The sequence below is a fragment of the Ustilaginoidea virens genome, chromosome 7 (genome assembly GCF_000687475.1).
Source record: "Ustilaginoidea virens chromosome 7, complete sequence".
NCBI classification, from domain to species: Eukaryota; Fungi; Ascomycota; class Sordariomycetes; order Hypocreales; family Clavicipitaceae; genus Ustilaginoidea; species Ustilaginoidea virens.
In genome coordinates this window covers 344623-366680 of record NC_057322.1, presented here as the reverse complement: position 1 = coordinate 366680, position 22058 = coordinate 344623, and the positions used below count along the sequence as shown (strand labels likewise).

Here is a 22058-nt window from a genome sequence, read left to right as displayed (position 1 = left end):
GCTGAACCAGGATCGATGGTGGAGTTGCGATGCAGATTGTGTCCCTTGGCAACGGGATGTTGTTGTTTTGTTCAGCTCAGCAACGCGAGTTTGCCCGCGCCACTTTGCCACTTTGCCCACTGCCTTGCGTCTTACGTGCCTGGCCAAAAAGGTGAAGAACAGCCCCACACTCGCTCACATCCACGCCCAAGCTTGGCACTAAGTATCGCGTTTTTGTCCAATCATTGATGATCCCTTCAGTGCTTCGACACGTTCAAATTGCTTTCTGGTGGAAGCTCACAGTCGGCCCCTCACTCTTTGGATTACCAGGGTGGGCAAAACAAAATAATATATTTGCCCTCACGGTCTTATCGTCATGCTGCCATGGGCCCCGAGCTGATCTACATGTCCTAGCTATTCTTGAACGCGCCAATTGATAAGCTGGCCCATTTGAATTTCCCTTCACCATCGTCAGCTACAGGTGTCAGCAATAACCGAAATCACTCTAGAGCAAACGACCCCCATTGACCTCGATTCGCTTGCCAGCATGGCGACTGCCGTCATGCGTCGAGGACCGGACGATCCCTTCGACATTTATGAAGACACTTGCACAGAAGAGACGGAAGTGATGGCTGAAGAAGAGGTTGACCATCTGGAAAATGATGCCGGCATAGACGAAACAGACGAACTAATGGACCAAGCAGAAGAGGAGGAGGAAGTAGACGCAGAAGACCAAGACGAGGAAGAAATTTCGGATGACGAGCGCGTTGGCAACAGCGTCCGGGCCGACATGGACAAGTTGGGGCATGATTTCCCTGGATTCCGTGGAAAGTATCGCCTCATCAAGAGGATTGGAGAAGGTTTGTGCGGAAATCACAACCCAGCCCCATCATTGTCTGGCTTCGTGACATCGGTCCACTGACGTGGGATGCATTCAACCAGGAACCTTCTCTACAGTCTACAAGGCGGAGGATTGCCAGTACGACAGATACGACAATAGCTGGGATTTTGGCGACGATTCATCAAAATGGACGCCTCCTCCTCTCAAGAGACATGCAAGCCATAGCTCGTCGGGACGCTCCCACAGATGGAAACCGCGATACGTCGCCGTCAAGAAGATTTACGTCACCTCAAGTCCTGCAAGAATTCTCAACGAGCTCGAACTACTACATGATCTGCGCCAATGTCCATCCGTCTGCCCCCTCATCACCGCTTTCCGGAACACTGACCAGGTAGTTGCCATCCTGCCTTACTTCAGACATGGTGATTTCAGGGAGTATTTTAGAGACATGACAATCCCGGATATTGCCATCTATCTCCGGTCTCTCTTTACCGCCTTGAAAAGTGTGCACGAGCACAAAATCTTGCACCGCGACATCAAACCAACAAACTTCCTGTACGACCCAGCTACCCAACACGGCGTCCTGGTTGACTTTGGCTTGGCGGAACGTGAAGGTTCTGATTCCAAGCCCTGCCTCTGCCACGAGTATCGCGAGGTGCGTAAGCACCGCCAGGTAAACTCTGTTTGGGCACAGACGGCGACCAGTGCTCAACCAGGCTATCCCAAATCCGATACACGATTATCAAGACGAGCCAACCGCGCCGGAACGCGAGGTTTCCGTGCTCCAGAGGTGCTGTTCAAATGCACCGAGCAGACCACGGCCATTGATATCTGGTCGGCCGGCGTGATTCTCCTCACCATCTTGTCAAAGCGATTTCCCTTCTTCAACTCGGCAGATGACTTGGAAGCCATGATTGAGATTGCGACTATTTTCGGCAGCAAACGCATGAAAGCCGCAGGCTTACTGCACGGGTGTGTTTTTGAAACCAACATCCCAACAATTGGCCAGCAAGGCTTCACTATGGAAAAGATTATTCTGTGGAGTACCTGTCGGACGGATGACAAGCCACTGACAAGCGACGAGAAGCTGGCCGTGAGGTTTTTGGAAAGATGTATGGAGTTGGACCCCTCCAGGAGACTCACGGCAGAGGAGGCATTACAGCATCCTCTTCTACACATTGATCAGCCTGCGGGCCAACCGCTCGGTGATGAGGATGAGGTTGATATACTGGCAGCGTGAAATGGCGGGAAACTGACGATTACATGGAGCAATTGGCGGAGTTTTATTTCCGTGATACCATATTTTTTTCTAGTCAAATATTAGAGGTACCTCCTAGGGGTATGACGGTTGTAAACAGGTTGAGGCATATGGGAATTTTGTTCTGGGCGTTTCGGTCTATGGCGTTGGAAATGTAGAGGCAAGAGATGAATACAGGGAATACGCATGCTTAATGACCGCAGCAGCTCCCACCAGCTTGCTCGAAATGATGCTCTGCTTTGGATGCTGTACTTCAAGTGTGGTCGATTGCGCTTGTCGTGGGGTAAGCCTTTGCCGTTTGAATCAACTCTTGACAACAATTTGCTCAATGTGAACTACCTGGAGAAATGTTTCTAGACCACACCTGGCAATTGAGAACGGGATGCGACGACAGTCTGTAGATGCGAGGCTCCATAGTAGCGCAGATAAGAGTATTTGCATCGGTTAGGTCGCTTCACGGTACATTGCCGTCGCCTTGGAACCAACGCATAGCATTTGTAGGTGAAAAAAATCGATTTTTCAAGTCGTTAAAAAACTCCATGCGAGTTTCCCTGATGCAATGCTTCGAAAAAACCCGAACCCGAAACCCTAGGAATCCTCGTTTTCTTCCCCCCTTCACCATGTTGAGGGGGTTTCACCTCACGAGTCGAAGGGATGTTTGACGCCACCAGCCTCCCGACTCTCATAAGCGCGTTCATTGACGAGGCTTTGAAATAACGAAATCTGGTTTTTTTTATTCCATTCCCTTTTAATTGTCTTGCTCGAAATATTTAGGCAACCAACTCCACAACGCCGCCAGCCTTCTTGATCTTCTCCTCAGCCAGCTTGCTGACCCATCTTGCGCGGACAACCAAGGGAATCTCGGGGAGACGGCCCTTTCCGAGGACCTTGGAGTAGCCGAGCGGTAGGAGGTCGAGGACGGGGACGGTGTCTTTCTTGGATCCAGAGATGTAGGCGTCGCGGGTCTCGGAGGGGACGAGAGTCCACAACTGTGAGAAAATTAGTATTGTTTTGGTTCGTGCGAGATGGCAGCCCATTGTGTAATTGTGGACATTGGTTAATAATGCTCCTCCATACAGAGCATCCTCAGAGTTTGGTGCACTTGAGCGGAACTCGTAGCTGAAATTTATGTGCAGATGGGGAATAAATGGCTGGTGTTTGGCGTCGCCGGATAGAAGAGTGAGAAATGTACCTTGTCCAAGTTGATGACTGGCTTCCAGAAGTGATTTTGTTGCTTGTGGAAGTACCGCATACCAACTTTACCAAAGTATCCAGGGTGGTACTGTCAACAATGTTAGCTCTCAATTACCGACATCGCGACTCTAGTTTCCCGGGTTTTCTCAGGGTAATCAAGCCGAACCTTGTCCATGTTGGTGCGGTGGTGGTGCTGACCACCAGCAAGACCACGACCACCGGGGTGCTTGCGGTGCTTGCCGACACGACCGTGGCCGTGAGAGACGTGGCCGCGACTGTTCACAAGAAATGGTGTCAGTATTCATTTTCGATGTCCTCTGGGTATAGTTCGAAATAAGAAGCTGATTCGCAAAAACCATTGTTGGTGACAATAGATTTCCGACAGCAGTCGAGTCCAGTTCTCCAGCAGCTCCAACTTTGGTTTTTCTTTTTCTCTGCTCTTCGAAGGGAATTGATCACGTACAGCTTGCGGGTCTTCGAAGTTCGGGTAGGCATGGCGACGGTTGCGGTGTTGTCGCTTTTCCGATGTGTTGCGTCGAAGACTGGTAAGTGGGTGATGATTCTGCGCCTAGGGTCGTTTGCAGTCCTTGTCACGGAATGCCGGAAAATTGTTAGCGAGAGGGCAGACCAGCCCTAAGGTCGTTTGTGCGGTGGTTTGTGCGGTGGGAGACTCGCCCCGCTTTGGGGGAAGGAGTGGGTTCACCGACAAGGTCAGGTGATTTCGCGGCTTGCCAGCTCAGTCGAGCCCCACCGCTGGCACGCGTCTAGCAGCTTGCATGTGGCGACAACTTAATGCCGCGACCGGATGCGGATGTTCAAGCCAAGAGCACCATGGGCTGGAGATGACTTCAGAAGTAGAGGTGGATGATGCGGCGCAGACCCTGCGAAAATTGGACTTTCATCATCCGTACACGCCATACGATGTCCAGGAACAGTTTATGAAAACAGTGTACGATGTATTGGACAAGGGCGAGGGCCAAATCGGCATCCTGGAGAGCCCAACCGGCACTGTGAGTGATTCGTGTTCATCCTCGACAGGCAATCCGAACAGCTTACTGCGCGGTCTGAACGAAATCCCGTTGATGTTCTTTGCGGGCCCTGCGTTGATGCGCTGACTCGGACCCCATTCCAGGGCAAATCTCTTTCCCTAATATGCGCCTCTCTCACATGGCTTCGACACCACAAGGCCAACAAGTTTGAGATTTCCATGCACAATGCGGGCGATGCGTACAAGGACGAGCCGTCGTGGCTAATCGACCAACTGCTACGACGCAAACGCGAAGAGCTTGCTCACAAGTGGACAGACCGAGAAAAGCGCCTCGAGGCCATTAGGTCAAGAGAAAAAGCGCTGGAGGAGCGCGTCCGAAAACGGCGACGGCTGGATGCTGCGTCCGTCGCCTCGGGTAAACAAAGCGACGTAGAAGCTGATGAGTCCGAGTGGCTGTTGGATGATTGGGAAGACGGCAATGCCGCTTCGCTCGACACCCTCTCCGGACTAAGTAAAGAATCGCGTGAAGTACTAGAACGCATTGGCCTTGGAGGCCCTCGCAAGAGACAAGAGGATGATGACGTCCTCGAAGAGGAGATCAAGGTGCGACGAGAGCTTTTCCCATCCAATCCAGCATCCAAGCCCCCCGTTTAGTGACCCTTGCCAGATCTATTACACGTCAAGGACCCATTCGCAATTATCGCAGTTCATCGCCGAATTGCGCCGCCCAGCATTCCCTTCCTCTCTGCCGGCCTCTGTCTCTGGGGAGAAGCCGTCTTGTGCCGAGCCCGTGAAACTGCTCCCTTTATCGTCCCGTCAAAGACTCTGCATCAACCCATCTGTTGCGCGCCTGGGCTCTGTCCAAGCCATCAACGACCGCTGCGCAGAGCTTCAGCAGCCAAAGTCCGCCAAAAAGTGCTCCTTTGTCCCCAAAGAGGAGCTGCTGAGCCAAAGCCACGAGTTTCGTGATACCGCCTTGGCCACCATACCCGATATTGAAGACCTGCATCGGCTGGGAAAGGCGCTGGCTGTCTGCCCATACTATGCCTCGCGCTCGGCTTTACCCGGGTCAGAGATTATTACTCTCCCGTATCCGCTGCTTCTTCAAAAGAGCGCCCGGGACGCGCTGGGTATCAAGCTGGACGGCAATGTCGTCATCGTCGACGAAGCACACAACATTATGGATGCAATCGCCAACGTCCACGCCGCGGAGCTCAAACTGAGCGATCTCCGCAAGGGACGTGGCATGTTGGGCGTGTACGTGAAGCGCTTTGGCAAGAAGCTCAAGGGAGCCAACCGAGTCAATGTCGGCAGGGTAGGGCGAATTGTTGACGGGTTAAGCGAGTGGATGGAGAGCGCCAAATCCTCAAAGGTTCGTTATCCGACCCGAACCCGTCGATCCGGTTCATATTGGCAGTTAATGGGTTGTTTTTTCACAGCACGAGCATGGCATTGTGGAACCCAACGACTTGACCCGTCATAAAGGTATTGACCAAATCAACCTGTTTGAGCTTATCCAATACATTCAAGAGTCCAAGCTAGCGTACAAGATTGAAGGTTATGCCGCGCACGTTGAGAACGACAAGGACGGCAGCAAGCCAGGCACGGTCATGTCGAGCACTCCTGTTCTTCACAAGCTCGTCTCGTTCCTTGCATCTCTTACAAACCTCAGCTCAGAAGGCCGGATATTCTACCAGAAGATCGGTCGGCCGACAACAGACGTGCAGTTGTCGTACCTGTTGTTGTCACCAACACACGCATTCTCCTCGATCGTGTCAAGTGCCAGGGCCGTCATCCTCGCTGGCGGAACCATGTCACCGTTCGACGACTACAAGAACCATCTTTTCCCACAAGTGAAGGAGAAAAAAGTGACGACGTTGAGTTGCGGACACGTCATACCCCGAGAGAACTTGTGCGTGTGGACTCTTGCCAAGACACGTCCTGGCGGACCGACATTTGAGTTTAGCTATCACCGACGAGGCGATCAAGACATGGTGCAGGAACTCGGTCTGGCCATTCTGAACATTTGCTCGGTGGTTCCAGACGGGGTAGTGGTGTTCTTCCCCAGCTACGGATATCTCGACGAGGTGGTTGCGGCATGGAGTCGGCAGCAGCCAGGTCCCCAAACTATCTGGGACCGTCTGCAGTCCCGGAAGAGGGTTTTCCGCGAAACCAAAGGGTGCTCGAGCGATCAAGTGCTCGAAGAATACACTCGAGCCATACTCGGCAGCGTGGGCGGCACCGAAGCTGCCAGTGAAACCGGGACGAAACCCAACCCCGGGGCGCTACTTCTCAGCGTCGTAGGCGGCAAGATGTCTGAGGGAATCAACTTCTCGGACCGACTAGGCCGCTGCGTTATGGTAGTAGGTCTGCCGTACCCAAACATGGCGTCGCCGGAATGGAAAGCGAAAATGGAATACATTGAGACCACCACCACGGCGAGCTTGATGGAGCAAGACGGTCCCGCCTTGCCCAAAGAAGACGCTGCGTCTCGCGCCAGGCAGGCAGCGAGGGACTTTTACGAAAACGCGTGCATGAGGGCAGTCAACCAGAGCATCGGCCGGGCAATTCGTCACCGAGGCGACTACGCGGCGATTGTTCTCGCTGATGGGAGATATTCCACGGACCGGATCCAGGGCAAGTTGCCGGGCTGGATCCGTGATGGCATGGGGCTCGGGCCGAAAGACGCCCAAGGCAAGGCAGCGTCAAACAGTTTGGGGGGCCTGATGGGCGCCCTGGGAGCCTTTTTCAGGGACAAGAAGCCGCAGCGGTAGGAGGACGCAACCGCAAGACCGCAAGGGATGTGGCGTGCCGACGCGGATTTCTGGCGCGTTATTGCGAAGCATTCTTTCGTGCGGAGGCCCCCTACGACTGATTGTGCACTGTGTTATGTTTTCGAAGCGAGGGGGCAAGAGATATCCCAGACCACGCAAGACAGTGGATGGTATCCGAGAAGTTTATGAGCGTGACTATCCGCATCACGGACGCACAGCTCGGAAGCACTTCACTTCACCCGCGGTAACCTGAGACGGCCAATGACTCACACGCCTGATACAGCCCATTAATAAAGCGGGAAAAGCAAAGGTAGCTTCTAGCTCGCCTCCTCTTGCTATTCGCGAATCGCAGGCAAAGCTCCGCTGTCCCAGATAAAGTTTTGCTCTTTTTTTTTAGACAAGGTTTCTTTTTTTTTTCTTTTTCCCATGTGTATTCTAGTTTATACTATATCGAGAAGGGACATGCTATTAAGTGGGGATTAGGAGGTATAAAAAAGGGGACGTGGAAATCAATATCAGTTAGAGGAATCAACCTATTCATCTACCCTTTCGCTACTTTTCTAGAAGCCCTCGTTTTCCAAACCCTTCCAGCCGTGTGCCACAGTCATGATGGCGGGCAACAACGAGACCAAAGACAAATCGGGGAAGAATGCCAGTGGCCACTCTACCTTGCGGGCAGCAAATGCCCAGGAAACGTGCTGGCTCTTCCAACTGCCGTCGGAGATGCGACTCTCGATATACGATTGTCATTTCCGTAACACCAGAATCACGCACGGCGTATCATACCGGACCACAATCATTCCTGCCCCTCATTCTCTCGCGTTGTTGAAAACTTGCCGCCGGGTGAGAGATGAGATTGGCGGCAGCTGGCTTGGCCAGGTCCTGTTCAACTTTGAAACGTGCGAAGAGATGATGGTGAAGTTCATGGCGCTTCCTGCGGCAACTCTATCCAAGATCCGTCACCTGCGGGCGCGAATAGCGTCCTTTGACGTGGATCCCATCTGCACGAATCCTTACTACCTGCCCGACCTTCTGAAGCGCCTGCCTGGCTTGCAGCTCGATACCTTGACGGTCCTCAACCGGCACGGCATTGACGTGCCAGCGGGCTGCGGGCGCCTTCGCAACATCGTTGCGCTGCACGGCTTCATAGGATGCGGCCAGGGGTGGAAGGAGCTGCGGTTCATCTCCCACCATTCATCACTGCGCGACCTTGTCGACGAGGTCAGCAAGGATCAGTACCAGCGCGACCCGCAGCCAGCCGGCTGGATCGACGAAATGAACAGCCGAGACGGCGTCGAAAGCCAGCCGTCGGTCACTGTTTATCAGTATGCGCGAGCTGGCGTGACCTGCCCTGTGATTAGCGAAGCGACGCGTGTGCCTCCGACGCAGACGCCGCCAGAGGCGGGTGAAGCAGCAGCAGCAGCAGCCGCCTCGGCAGCGCAGGAAAACGCCCCAATCACGCCCCGCAAGGAGGAGCCGAAGGTTGCGAAGGATCTCGCGGTCGTTGTGAAGCGCGGGAAAGGTGTCGACCATCGGCAACGGAAGCAGCCGCCGGTTCCGCCTCCACCCGAAGCTGGCGACGTCGGCATGGAGCAGTCTCCTCCCAGGAGGTGGGCGCAAATCAGGCTCGATTTTTTTGAATGCAGGATTTGCGCCGAGGAACTTTACAGCGGCGACGAAGATGACCGTTTCCTCCTCGCAAACCGGCTCCCGAGACGTGTGGATGTGTACAAACATGTTGACGAGTACGAGTGGGTGCCCAAGGGTCGGGAGGATTCTGGTTCTGAAGCATAAGAGGCAGGCAAACTGCGGCGGCGGACCACGTGCAATATGTCGGGTGTTGTCACCAGCGCTGCAGAAGGAGGGCTGCGTCTTGATACTGGTGGGCGGCGTGTATGGTGTGGACTGACCAACCCGAGGGAAAGTCTGTAATATGTCGTAATTGCTCGAGGTTGAATATACCTAGCATTGACGAGGAAAGCAAATTCTTTCACGGCCGAGCCAACACTTGCAGGCATTAGGGGAAATGCGTCGCAAACTTCAAATTCACGGCCTTCAAGTAAAATGCTGTCGACGATGGACAGTCTCGCTGAGACGTTTCCGTGTTGTATTTACTTATAGTACAAAAGCACGACGTCAGCTGACGAGGAAACTGCCGAGCCATCATCATACCACGTACACAGACAGATGTCTGTTTTGGAAGACTAGAAATTCCAACTGACCCATGACCTGGCTCATCACAACAAGGCACTGCCACAAATCACGCAGACCCGTCGCAACAGCCAAACGCATTCCCCAATTGGCATGAGCAGTTCACTTCCGCAGCAGCATTTCCCGGAGCGCTTCAACCTGTGCCTCCCGCCTGGCGAGCGGCAGCTTGAGGTGGTCGCGCTCGCCGGTGACGCTGGCCAGAGCGTCTTCGAGATGGGACACGCGGTCGAGGCGCTTTTGGCGATACTTGCGCGCGGCCATGGTGTTCCGCCGCCGCTTGATAGCGACCTGTGCATCCTCGCTGTCGGGATGCACGTGTGCCAGGGGTGAGGAAGCTGCGCGCTTGCGTTGGGGACCAGTGCTGCTGGAGCCAGAAGACGCGGGAGCTTTACGCTGCGGCGACGGGGGTGAAGTCGGCCGAGGGGGTGTCGTTGATGAGAAGGAGGACGACGACGACGGCGATGATGATGATGATGATGTAGCTGGGGGAGATGGAGAGATGCCCGATGAAGGTGCTGCGTTCTTGGCGTACGTGACGACTGCTGGGTTTGCATGCAAAGAGGAGGGATCCTGGTGGGCACGGGGCAGAGTGTAAAGGCCGCAGCTGAGAAAGTCGTTGTGATGCTGGATCAACATGTCCTGACTTGAATCTCGTACATGACGGGCGCGATAGCTGGACGAATCTACATCAGGTGAGCAAAAAACCAGGCAAAGCGAAGCACACGCCAAGTGGTCCCACGTACCATTCTGACACGAGCCGATCCGGGAGCCAACCCCAGCAAAGGCTACCATCCCCGGGTGGCGTCGAAAAGGAGCCAACAGCAGTAGCTGCCGGTTCAACAAAGAGGTCGTCACCGAACTGACCGAGACAACCCGAGCCTCCCTCAGCTAGCGGCCAAGACAGAGACGCGCTGGGAGACCAGGCCGCCCACGCACGCTCGTCGTCCAGAAAAGCGGCCAAGGCAGCCGCAGGTGCGAAGCAAACACCCACACAGCCATGCTGACGAGACTCACCCGACGACGACGACGGGCCCCGACAACTACCAAGGAGCGAATGGCGGCTCCGGGCCGTGCGCGGTCTGTCGGAACCCCGCGGCGACGGTGCTTGCCGAGGCGTCCATGAGCTCACGCTGGGAAGCCTCCCCCCGGACGTACCTGGAGAGGCGGGAGCAAAGATGCGTGGCGGTCGGTCCGTGAAGGAAGATGAAGCTGCCAGGCAGAAGGTTCGGAAGCGACGCGCCAAGGCAGCTGCGGTGCGATGGGACCTCGAGGGCGGGGAGAAGCAATAGAGGTCGAGGACGAACGAGGGACGGCGCGTCACGAGGTAGGTCCCTTTTAAGCTCGCCGTTGGGGGGGGTTTGCGAGGTTTCGGATTTCGGTCTTTGTGCGCGCAAGGCTTTGTTTTGCATGGGTGACTGACTCATCATCCTCTGGCGGCAAGTGACGCCAGCCAATCCTGTGCTTGCCTTGTGGAGAGAGACCTGCCAGTATACGGAGTACAGGGTAGCGACTGTCATGCGCTCGGCGGCTCCTACAAGACACCAGTTTTACTGCCAATAACATTGTCACAAGTCTTACGACGTCTTGCTGGTTATCCAGCTGTCTCGAGGCTGGCATCAACCCCACAACGCTCACCAGAACACGTTGGCCCGTGACGGTCGGCTCTTGCGCACGCAGACACCCATCAAAGCCTACGTTACGTCGCAGGCGGTGTCGAGACGCCGTCTCTCCCCCAGCAAGCTTCACGCCAGGAGGATGCATGGCGGGATTGCCCCCGCAACATCCTACCGCGAGCTAGTCCGTACCTGATTCGCTTGTCTTGACGCGCAGCCGGCAGGCAAGGCACCCCTGCCGGCCAACCAAATCCCGCAGCCTGTCCAGTGGACCAATGTGCTGCACGGGACCTGGCCCCACCCGCTGCCCGCCCGCCCGGCAGGCAAACGGCCCACGACCCCAGCTCACGGTTTTAAAAAGCGTATATCCCCTCCGCTCCCCTTTCCCGTTGGCTGGCCGCACTGGTCTTGGTCTGGTCAAACAAAGATACGCGCGTTCCGATGTACTAAACTCGCAAAAGATTCTAAGCTGCCTCACTTCCCGCCTCCCCCCCCCCCCGCCGGGGCGAACACCGTCCATCGATGACATCTAGCGACCCGAGACCCTTCTTTCGAGCATCCGCAGCGGCACGTACGCCAGGGCGCTCAGCGCCATGGCCACCTCAAACCCAATGTCGCCCGTCTGGGCTGCAATCGGACCGACGTACCATTCCTCGCTCATGCACGGTACGACTAGCACAAAGGACGCGATGCCGCTGGCGAGCGCTGCAACACCCCAGGGCAGCTTGTCGCCCTGGTTCCAAACAGACGCGTCGTATGACGCCATCCGCCCGCCCCGGAGGACGAAATGATCTGCCACGATGATGCCGACAAAGGAGGCGGACCAGTACGCAATCAGCGCCACAAAGTGGTTCAGGTTGGCGTAAAAGTCCCTGTATGCGTATACGGCCACCGGGATGATGATGGCCGTGATGACCACCGAGAACACGTACCGGGGCACGTTGGAAAGCGCGGAAAGGAGGGCTTGGAAGTTGAGCGTGATGGCGTAGAAGCTGCTGCAAGTGTTGCCGAGCAAGGAGAGCGCTTGCAGCACCACGACGAACTTGCCGAATCCTCCCGCGCCGCTCAGCATCGCTGCCAGGACGCCTCCGATGCCGTACGCGTCGTTTGCCTCCTGCCACGTAGGGTTGTTGGGCAAGGCGCCGGCAATGGCTGCCCCGAGGGTCATGAGCAGGACTGTTGGGCAGAGCAAGCCCCAGTACGTGTAATGAAACACTCGCCATCTGGGAAAAACACGCAAAAAAAAAAAAAAAAAAAAAAAAGTTAGCTGGCGCAAATTATCCACAAAGCCAGTTCCCTTTGCGCAGTACCAAAGATAAATGGAGGCGGCTGGGGGGGGGGGGGGGGGGGGGGGGGGGCATCATTCTTACGAGGGAACTTTGGGGTCGAAATACGTCGTCAAGTCGCTGGCGATGGCCGCCCAGGGAATTTGATACCCGGCAACAATCATGCCAAAAGTCAAGACTTGGGCCACAGTGGCAGGTGCCGAAGGCGCGGCTTGTTCTTTGAGCCCATTTCCACCCACACCCGTGGCAACGATTATACTGAGCAGAGCAGAGATGAACGAATACGTCTCGAAAATATGCAGCACCTTGAATCCCGCAAAAGAGATGACGAGCGACAAGATGGAGATGATGATTATGCCAACGGTGGGTGTGACGGACCCGGAAGATATCGCAGAGAGACACTGGCCGCCAACCACGCATATGATGGCGTTGAAACCGGTCAGGGTCGCGAGATTCAGCAGAACTGGAACGGATACGAGATACCGCCTGTTGGGAGGACGTGTGGTCAGCAAGCGTCATCATGCCAACAGCTGATGCTGCGGCGAAAGCAAGTCGCCTGGGGGCGAGGGCAGGAAAGCAACGGAAATTTGCGTCTTGGACATGGGCAAGGGAACTTACCCGAAACTGTAGCGAGCATGGACCATCTGCCTCATGCCTGTCTTGGGGCCGAATGTGGCTAGGATGCCCGGTGCGGTCGTGGCAAGCAGGTTGAAGAAGAGGATGACCAATGCCGAATCGCGCAGGCTCAAGTTGTACGCCAAGGGACCGAGCATGCCGAAAAGTATGCTGTTTACCACGACGGTCAGCACCATGACTTGGACGTGGGGACCAGCCAAAACATACGCCAGAATGTTGGAGTTGATGGAGAACCAGATGGTGAAAATGTTGAAGAAGCGCCTCTCGCTGCGTTCCTCCACGGGCAACGGACGGATGCCATTCTCTTCAACGCGACCGGCTCGAAGCAGTTTCTGCATCCTCGTTGGCTTCTGACCCGAAGGCTCGGCTTCGGGGCACTTGCCCGAGTCGCAAGCAGAGGAGCGGTTTGCGCCATTTTCTTGGTCATGCGCATCGGCGCGACTTGCCAGGGAGCAACGGCAAGGATGTTGCCCGGTTCTGCTGGCATCGGTTGCTGTCATGGTCGTTGAAGAGTCCCTTTCGTCCATGGCTGGGTGTTTTGCTCGAGAGGGACTGCCATGTAAGCCCCGTTGATTGAAGGCCGCCCGCTGGCAGTTGTCGCCCACGGAGAAGAGTCTCGGGGATGGATATAAACCAGTTGTCGGGACGCTTCAAACGTCTCAGAGGGTTGCTGCGACGTCGGAGGCAAACCGAGCTAATCACATCACCCACGTCAGGGCCGCCTATCCGACATAAGCATGGCCGAAGGGCGGCGGGATGGCGCCAGAGAAAGCCAAACGCCCGATTGTCAAGAAAATTCTGGAACCCCCGAATGAGGGGGGTGGGACAGAGCGGGGTTTGCGATGGAGGAGTTTCTTTTTCTTTTTCTTTTTTTTTCTTTTTTTGTTCCATGTGCCGAAAAAACACCCACTGGACGGCGCAACGGCGGCATCGTTTTCGGGCCAGGAGGAAGATAGAGTCGCGTCATAAGCGCAGCGATTGCGGACGCAACTGATTGGCATGTCGGATCGACAATGTCTCACTCAACCTTGACATGACTCGGGAGGAGAGCAAACAAGGTTGAGATGACGACGCTGTCCGCCGAAGAGAAACCGGACGGGGCAAGCAAACGTTTAGTTTGTTGCAGCGAGCGAGACCGGTTGCGGTCCGGTGGGGGCGCGGGTCGTCCGTGAATGCGCGAGTCTGCGAGACTGACGATGAAAAAGACGTCTCTGGTTCTCCAGACTGCCCGTGATGGTCGAATCGATTTCGCTGGCTGATGCAGATTGACCCTGAGGCCATGAAGCGGGGTGGGGCTGTGGCGGCGCTGTGGCGGCGCTACCATGGCCACGCCACGCCACTAGCGCGCTCTTATCCAGGTCGCCGCCCCCCCCAACCTCTTTTTCTGGACGCCCATGGCCTGATTTCTGTCCCAAGAGGCGTCTTGGTCCTCGCCTTTGTCCGGGCCAAAACCACGGCAAGTACTCCGTAGAGCTTCTCGCGCCATGGACGTCTGCAGGCGAGCTAACAGGACGCTCTGAAATAGGTGGTGGCCGTCGTTGACAGGTGCTCCGTAGGCCCTTGGCCAATCCGTCACTGGCGCTCCTTGACACGAGCTCCGTCGGCTCTTTTCCAGCCCAGCTGCCTCTCGAACCTGCCGTTTGACTCGGATCCGTTGCCGAGTCGTGATAGAGTTTTTGACGTTTTTGCAGAGTGCGATGCCGGGCGGGAGGGGGCGCCAGCTTTCCCGCGTGGAAACACGTCATCAACGGAAAGGGAAAGTCCGTTGATGATGCTGAGGGGGGGGGGGGGGACGAGGCAATCAGTGCGCAGCGTCGCGTCAAATCGCCACCGCCGGCAGCGCAATGCATCGAATGCGGCGGTTGATATGGCGGCATGCTCTGTCGGCAACGGCCTTGACGACCAGTGGCCAGGGATCATCAGCCGACGCTGGGGGAAAGCCGCTCGACAACTGGCACAAGCAGTCCAACATGGCGTGTCAAAAGCATCCAATATCTGCTGCTGCGGCAACGGGGCCTCATGTTCGCCGGCCAGTCTACCCCCCAACACACGACAAAGCGTACGAATGGAACCCGCGAGAGGAAATGTGGTAGTCCGTTCTGCATGCCAGGCTGCCGGCCGTTTGGACGCAAACAAGCCCGAGCCCTGCCGTCTCTGCGCGCCCTCCGGCATGGAGTATGGTCTCTTGACAGGCTGGCCTGGCACCTTGCAGGAGAGACTGAAATAACCAGCCAGGAATCAACTAGCATTCCTGGGAATCGCATCGAGCGGATTCAAGTCCCCGCCTCAAGCGCATGAATCTGACGTTCCGTCACCAGCCAGAGTCGTGCACCAGGCGGACACGCGCCGGACCACCGTGGCCACCCACCGTCCAAGGGATGCTCGGCACCGTTGGAGATCAACGGCACATTACGCCAAATGAGGGCTTACCGGCATCAGAATCAGCAGAAAGAGATGGATGGATCTATTCGACCGCCGGTCTCCACACGGCCACACACGCTTTTGACCAAGTCGAGTTTCCAGCCTTACTTCAACCCTGGCTGGATACCGAACAGGCACGCCAGGATTTCAAGACGCACGCGGTGACGGATGAGCTCAAACTCAAGACCCTTGGCCCCCTTGGCCCCCTCCCCCCTCCCTGCTGAATGTATGAAACTCGGCAACGGGGCGGCGATTCGGGATCACACCAGACGACACCAATTCGACCTGAACAAAAGCCGCGGCCGACTGACCCACGAGCTCAATGCGGCTCGGCCCACCGACCACCCTGGCAATCGTCTGCCGAGCGGACTGGGACGCCAAAGCGGAGATGTAGTGGGAGCGACACCCTCTGGCTGGGGACGGATCTCTTCTCAGCGCTGTGTCAGCAGCCAGGTCGGGGTAACCCGACGGTCACTGCCATCCGTCAGAAGGCGGGCTTCACGTTGGGATAGCCAGCCGAGGGATTCGCCATGGGCGCCGTCGTGCGGCCAGCCTTTTCAACTCTGTTCTTTTCGGCGGCGGGTTTGCGCAGGGCTATCCCGAGGGGGGTGATAGGGGGGTTGACAAGGGCATGCGGCAGGATGAACGGCATGAGTGTGAATCGGCAGCCGAGAGGGGGTTTCCTTGCCGGGCAGCATCACGGACACGGTGGCCATTTCGGAGACCCTCGCGTGGACAGCGTTTTTTCCCTTGACATGGGCTTCCGTGGAATATGTGTACATTTTGAGCGTGCAAAACAGAGGCCACCTGCCGAGGCGCACGCCGCCAGTAAGCTCGACACATCCTTCAGCGTTAACACTGAAACCGACCAGCCGGACAGCGGGAATCCTCTATTTCCAAACACATCCCGCACAGCAATGCGTCTGGGGGCCGTGCTTATTTCCCAGTATTCTTTTGGCGGAAACGGGGCCCAAGAAGAAGAAAAAAAAAGAGAGGGAGGCAAAAAAAAAGGGACGATGACGATTCCCACGCCCCTGAAACGGCTGGGGCGTAGCTGCATCTCCCGCACCACACGAAGGCCCTGCGGAGCGTATAGCCCCCCTTTCTCCTCGCCAATCGCGCAGGTTAACCAGGAAATGCACTCCGTAGGACAAAGCAAGCCCGCCGTCTTGGCGGTGGCACCACGCTGCAAAGGGCAAGTTTGTTCCCGTGAGCTGCCGCAAGCCCGCGCATCGACATGTCACGCACGTTACCTCGGGCTGCCGAGGGCCAAAGACGCTAGTCTAGTGCGGACCAGGAGCAGTGGACGGATTCGGGACGATTTTTTGTGGCCAGCATTGGTCGCCGAGACGCCATGGAGATGGATGCTGGCCGACGGTGCAGGGCCCCGGGCGATGATGGAGCGGGTGTTGAAAAAGGGTCTGGTGGATGGAAGGGCCCTAGGCTACGCGGTCGGCCAGACGTCTTGCCAGGCGCTCGGTGTCAATATGGCGAGCTTTGTTCAGTCGCCAGATGCGTGCTCCCGTGGACCAGGCTGGAAAAGGTGGTCGTCAGAAGCTGGCTCGGGGACTAGGACATACATGCGCCACTAAAAGCCACCTCTCCGAGTTTGTGAAGTTTGGGGGAGGCTTGTCACGAGGGGGGGAGGGGGTTCCCAGACGGTCGGAAATCCTGGGCCCTAGCCCTGGTCAGCCTCTACGTTGTACACGGACGGACGGACTGTCTGAATGCATCAACTTGGGGGCCTGAGGCACGGGAAGCCCATCAGGATGCTTCCGCCCGTCGTGGGACGGCAGTGTAGGAATGCTAACGCCACCCGTCTTTTCAAACCCGTCCGAACCGGTTTTGGGACCAACGAGGCTATATCGAGGCTGATCAAACCTGTTCAGGAAACGACGGGGTCTGAAAATGGAGCATTTTGGCGCGACCAAGACGGATAAGCAGTAGACTCTTTTATCCGCGAGAGCTTCGCAACCACCCATACGCTATTGACGTCATGGGCGACAGGCCAGAGCACCGTGACTGGCTGGCTTGTCTTTCTACATGACCACACGCTTACCGGCATTTAGCAAAGGAAGGGAGAAGGAGAGGGAAAGGGGGGGGGGGGGGGCAAACCCGCATTCGTGATTCAGGGGATGGCCAACGGCAGCGGCTCAGGCGGGATGCGCAAAAATTGCATGTTTCCTTCCTTTGTCTTGCTGATATGCTCAGCCCCCCTCGACATTCGACTAGGCCGACGGAGATGCCGGACTTTTGCGCGTTGCAATGGCACTCTCGCGGCCGAGTCGTCGACATCAAAGACAGGGGTGGAGGCGACTGGCGCTGCGCGGCATGCACCCCTTTGGATGAAGGAGGTGTCCTGGAAATCCCAGCCAAAAGGTCATCCGGACAGACCAGGTTCCCCACAAACTGGCACGCGCGGTAGGCCAAGATGTGACCCAGGTGGCGCGTTTTGCGTTTTCCAGCTTGACTTTCCCAGGTCCGATGATGAATCCCCGCGCGCAAGTCGCGCCCAAACTTTGGGTGTGACGTGACGTAGCCAACACCCTCCTTTAGAGTCAATATTGGTCACGATTCAGGAAAAGCCTTGATTGAAGCCCGGTGCAATGGTTGTGAGTGACGACAGTGTCTACTGCAGGTCTTGTGTAATGGCTCGAGAATTCGAGCCCTGCAATCTTCTGGCTGTGTTGGAAGGGCAGGCAAAGTCAAGACGGGCTCAGCTCCAGATTGGACATTGAGCATGGGCTTATGCTGCCCTACCTCCTGCAGGACAAGGTCAAAGGAGAGCGCCCGGAGAGCACCCCTCTAAAGGTAAACACGTTTTTGCGGTGTCAGCAGTGGCTTTCCAGGGCTTGGATGTGTTTTGATGCGTCGTACTCCGTACTCGTCCCAAGTCTGCTGCATCATCGCAGTGCTACTGATTCATATCCTCTGCTGCTGCATTCGACAGCAAACGCCTTGACTGATTTCAAGTTACCCCCAGCCGTTATCCTCAGCACGGAAGTCCCCAAAGACTGTCTGTCTCTAGTCTTCTCGGGGCGCGTTAGAAGTGATGCTCAAGTGTCCAAGTGGCCAAAGACGGAACATTTGATATTGCCACGGATCATGAAATTTTCTCACTCGCAAGAAGACAAAAGTCAGCTTTGACAGTTTTGGCGCGAGGAAGCTATTGGCACACGCGAAGCACACAACTACAAACCACCTGCAGTGAAATCGTGCAGCCGAAAAGGACCGGGGTGGGGGGGGGGGGTGTCGGTATTCCAGTCGATTTCTCGGGTGCACCATCATGGTCAATCATTGCTTACAGAGGCAGGTTGTCAATCCGTCTCCAATCCCTTGGCCCTTTCGGCACGCAACAGTCCTCGTCGCAGAAAACCAGTGTTTCATCCCAGATAAGACAAGACACGACAAGACAAGACGTGACGTGACGAGATTCTGGAGCAGAGAATCCGTTCATGGCAGCGACAAGAAGCATGCCCCAGTCGTCAAATTGTCACCCTTCCGGAAATTGCGACACAACCATGTCGCTTGATGGGCCATGCAGAACGATGCTTGTCTCACTTGCTGCATGCGTTGCAGGACTGAAAAGTAATCCGTCGAGTGGCTAGCGTGGGGAGTCGGAGAGTCTCAAACCTACCTGGGAGAAGTGGCCGAGCATGGAGCTGTTGCATCAACAAGCATCGTATCGAGTCTACAGGTCTGGCCGCAGATGTTGGGCGTATGCATGCAAGGCTGGCTACATAGCTGGGCCGATCGTGTTGCGGACGAGCAGGGGCCATTGTTCACCAGCGAGCGGATCATCACCGAGCGTTTCCCGAGCGGGCGAGGGAAATGGAAATCCACACCAGCAGCTGACATCTCTTTCCAAAGCCGCTGGCGGAAGAAGCTGCTTTTTCTCTGAGACGATATTGCATGCTACCATGCGTCAGCCCAAGTCTCGGGGGTGTGCGTGCAAGTCGCAGATCGGGGCAAAAAAAGAAAAAAAAAAAAAAGCATGGAGAAGTCATGCAAGATGGCAGGAAAATGGTATCAAACGCATGGGATGGGTCAGATGGAGCTGGGGGAGGATGGCTGGATACAGACTGGTATTACAGCGAGCGCAATAGCAAGGGCCAGGGCTGGGCCGCTGGGGATGCAACAGTGTGGGGCGTTTGCACGGGGCGTAGCTTTCGGGTGACAAGTTACCTAATGTGCTCCCGTGCCAGCAATCGCTCGGCCTTTGCCAATTCGCCACGCTCGCTAGTCGCGAACTTGCGGCGACGATCCTCTGCCGCTAAACCATGGGGAAACGAGGAAACACGACCGGACACGATGGGAAACAGATGGACGCGTTTTCTTTCCTCTTTCCTTCCCGGCCGCCCCCAACGTTTCGAAAAAGAGAGATCCGCAGAAGTCGTGCCATCCCCCCCCCCCTCCCAGAACAGTGTTGTCATGATACCATCATCATGTGAGGGACTCCTGCGTGGCGATCTACTGACAGCATACTGACTAGAATCTTCATGCGAAAAATCGGTGTATCCTGGGAATGGCCAGCCTCGAACCAGCTTCGACAAAAGGACACGGCCATATCTCCGGTAAATTCCTCGACGGCTAGCCACGGGTCCATGACCGCAGCAAGCTAAAATGGGTTCGGTTTCCACGACAATCACCGCCGGTCGCAGCCGTCATCAGGGGTAGTTCCGAATCGGGGAATTGCGAATTGCGAGCTTGGCGGGTTCGTTTTGCGGCACACTAGGACCGGAAACCCGGCTCCTTTTTTTTTGCAGACAAACCGAAGCGACAACGTTGGTCGATTGGGCGCTCTTCCCTTTCCCAGCCGCAACGGCGCAACGGCGCAATGCGCAAGGGGAACGCGCCCTGATTATTATCCAAAACGCGCCGCGCCGCGCCGCGCCGCCTTGACCAGCCAGGGAGAATGGGCGACGGACGGCCTTGAATTGGGATCACCAGGGCGGACGACATGCGAGCTGGAGCGGAGACAAGCAACACAAGGGGAAAAGCCGACCGTGTTGTTTCAGCAAAAAGTTGCAAAGTTGGGTTGGGATGGGCATATGGCCTATTCTTAGACCGGCAATCAACCATCTATTCAAACCCGGACCCCCCCCCCCCCTTGCTCCACCAGCAAAAGTTTTGGTTGCACGTTGTCTCATCTCACCTGCCTGACGGACGATCCGGTTGTTTGGTACGTCCGGAGGGAGGCGTTCGTTTGTTTGCGCCGCCCAAGGCTGGCAAGCCACCGACTAGACTACTACCTGACTAGTCCTGTCTCACGATCTTAAGTGTGGCTGTGGCACTCGCCGCATCGATAAGTTGTGTATGACCGAAGCTGCCAAGGTGAGGTGAGAGCGCCAGCCTGGGCGCTCCCCCCCCCCAATATAGGCAATATGACGACGCCATCTTGCTAGGTTGGCGCGTCGGCTTGGCGCTTTTGGTCCCCAGCATAATCTAGCGCAATATTCCCTGAACAAGCCAATTTGGGGTCTCGGGTGGCTTTCGATGGGGCCATGTCATTGACCCAGGAATCGCTTGGTCTCTTAGGATGGCCACGTCCGGAAGCGCTACATACATACATACATACATACATACGGGGGGCCAAGTTTGTTCCGTTGTCTGTTTTGGCCGTTATTTCACGGCCGGAACTCTGACCGTTGTCCGTTGTCCAAGTTGCAGCAAAAGCTCACGTTTGCCAGCCCGGTGCTCCTGGAGCGTGATCGGTAACGCTCGATTCCTTTTCTCTTCCTTTTCTCTTCCTTTTTTTTTATTTTTTTTCGCTGGCGGGGGGGGGGGGGGGCGATGAGTCCGACATGGGACACATTCTGGCCGGATGTCCCGATTTGGCATAATCACAATCGACTTGGCGTTATCCCTGGGTACATACACACAGGGCATGGTCCCCCATGATGTCGTTGTGCATTGGGTCTTGTTATGTGGGTGTCGAGGTGGATGGATGGATGGATGGATGCATGTGTCTGGTAGCTGCCAGCCCAGCCCCCTACCTGCCTGCAGAGGTACTGTAGCATCAATCGTTGCCTTTCAAGTTTCGTGCAAATAATAAGAGCATGCGGTTGACGGAGGCGCTTTGTCTCGCAACGGCCCCAAAATCCTGAATCCCTGCTGACCTGCAAGCCTGTTGATCGGTCTCTCACATAGCCCCTGTTCCTGTTCCTTTGCCCCTCGGCTCTGTCTGTCTCTGTCTCTCCTTGCCAAGCCTGCTGCCTGATTACGTACATACCTTCATTGCATTGATGTCTTGTGGTATTTCCGACGCCGCATCGAAGCCCTTGCTGCCTTGTTGCCTTGCCTTGTTGCCTTGCCTTGTTGCCTTGCCTTGCCTTGCCTTGCCTTGCCTTGCCTGGGTTTGCGGTGTTTCGGGCTACAAAGGCATCCCGTGCCCCCGTTGCCGATTTGCCCTCGACATAGCATAGCATAGCATAGCATAGCATAGCATAGCATAGCATAGCATAGCATGGCATGGCGGCTGCGGACGTGCGTACGGACTAGCCGATCTCCTTTCCAAGCCCCGAAACTGTATTCCTCGAAGACTCGGCCTAACCAACCCTGGCGGTCTGCGTCGCCTCTGCAACGGCAAGCCGAAACTTCCAGTCGTCATCTACTACTACTCTTGACCTGAGCCTTTCCGCCTCCCCCCCCCTTCCCCCCCTTTTTGCTTCCTCGCTCTCTTCTCCCGACCCAAACGTCTTCCCCCCCAACGCAACGCACGCTGCCAAAGCCAAGCCCCAGCCTCCAACCAGGACGGCGTCTCGGTATCCCCAGCAAACTTCCGGGTCGCCCGCCCGTGACTGACAACCACGAAAGCAACTCCACACTTTTTGATGCTCAGATCTGGCAGGGGGCAA

The 22058-nt window shown here is 56.1% G+C and overlaps 8 protein-coding genes across 8 annotated transcripts; 4 read left to right on the top strand and 4 right to left on the bottom strand.

The window, feature by feature from the left end:
• Window positions 1-526: 526 nt before the first annotated feature.
• On the top strand, window positions 527-2060 carry UV8b_07726 (uncharacterized protein; the record flags this gene model as incomplete). The annotated part of the gene is made up of 2 exons (XM_043145223.1): window positions 527-839; window positions 922-2060. The coding sequence occupies 2 exons, from the start codon at window positions 527-529 to the stop codon at window positions 2058-2060; spliced, it is 1452 nt and encodes a 483-aa protein (XP_043001158.1).
• Window positions 2061-2848: 788 nt separating this feature from the next.
• On the bottom strand, window positions 2849-3767 carry UV8b_07725 (uncharacterized protein; the record flags this gene model as incomplete). The annotated part of the gene is made up of 4 exons (XM_043145222.1): window positions 2849-3067; window positions 3271-3360; window positions 3439-3547; window positions 3736-3767. 4 exons carry the CDS (start codon window positions 3765-3767, stop codon window positions 2849-2851), a joined length of 450 nt encoding a protein of 149 aa, XP_043001157.1.
• Window positions 3768-4114: 347 nt separating this feature from the next.
• Window positions 4115-7034, top strand: UV8b_07724 (uncharacterized protein; the record flags this gene model as incomplete). Its single annotated transcript, XM_043145221.1, has 4 exons — window positions 4115-4282; window positions 4405-4863; window positions 4928-5632; window positions 5700-7034. 4 exons carry the CDS (start codon window positions 4115-4117, stop codon window positions 7032-7034), a joined length of 2667 nt encoding a protein of 888 aa, XP_043001156.1.
• A 609-nt stretch (window positions 7035-7643) lies between these two features.
• On the top strand, window positions 7644-8828 carry UV8b_07723 (uncharacterized protein; the record flags this gene model as incomplete). Its single annotated transcript, XM_043145220.1, has 1 exon — window positions 7644-8828. The coding sequence occupies one exon, from the start codon at window positions 7644-7646 to the stop codon at window positions 8826-8828; it is 1185 nt and encodes a 394-aa protein (XP_043001155.1).
• A 519-nt stretch (window positions 8829-9347) lies between these two features.
• On the bottom strand, window positions 9348-10037 carry UV8b_07722 (uncharacterized protein; the record flags this gene model as incomplete). Its single annotated transcript, XM_043145219.1, has 2 exons — window positions 9348-9928; window positions 9989-10037. The coding sequence occupies 2 exons, from the start codon at window positions 10035-10037 to the stop codon at window positions 9348-9350; spliced, it is 630 nt and encodes a 209-aa protein (XP_043001154.1).
• Window positions 10038-11387: 1350 nt separating this feature from the next.
• On the bottom strand, window positions 11388-13307 carry UV8b_07721 (uncharacterized protein; the record flags this gene model as incomplete). Its single annotated transcript, XM_043145218.1, has 4 exons — window positions 11388-12081; window positions 12229-12630; window positions 12763-12930; window positions 12988-13307. The coding sequence occupies 4 exons, from the start codon at window positions 13305-13307 to the stop codon at window positions 11388-11390; spliced, it is 1584 nt and encodes a 527-aa protein (XP_043001153.1).
• Window positions 13308-14038: 731 nt separating this feature from the next.
• UV8b_07720 (uncharacterized protein) lies at window positions 14039-15425 on the top strand (the record flags this gene model as incomplete). The annotated part of the gene is made up of 3 exons (XM_043145217.1): window positions 14039-14236; window positions 14306-14332; window positions 15027-15425. 3 exons carry the CDS (start codon window positions 14039-14041, stop codon window positions 15423-15425), a joined length of 624 nt encoding a protein of 207 aa, XP_043001152.1.
• A 1464-nt stretch (window positions 15426-16889) lies between these two features.
• Window positions 16890-18108, bottom strand: UV8b_07719 (uncharacterized protein; the record flags this gene model as incomplete). Its single annotated transcript, XM_043145216.1, has 4 exons — window positions 16890-17186; window positions 17317-17751; window positions 17962-18006; window positions 18079-18108. 4 exons carry the CDS (start codon window positions 18106-18108, stop codon window positions 16890-16892), a joined length of 807 nt encoding a protein of 268 aa, XP_043001151.1.
• Between the last annotated feature and the right edge of the window lie 3950 nt (window positions 18109-22058).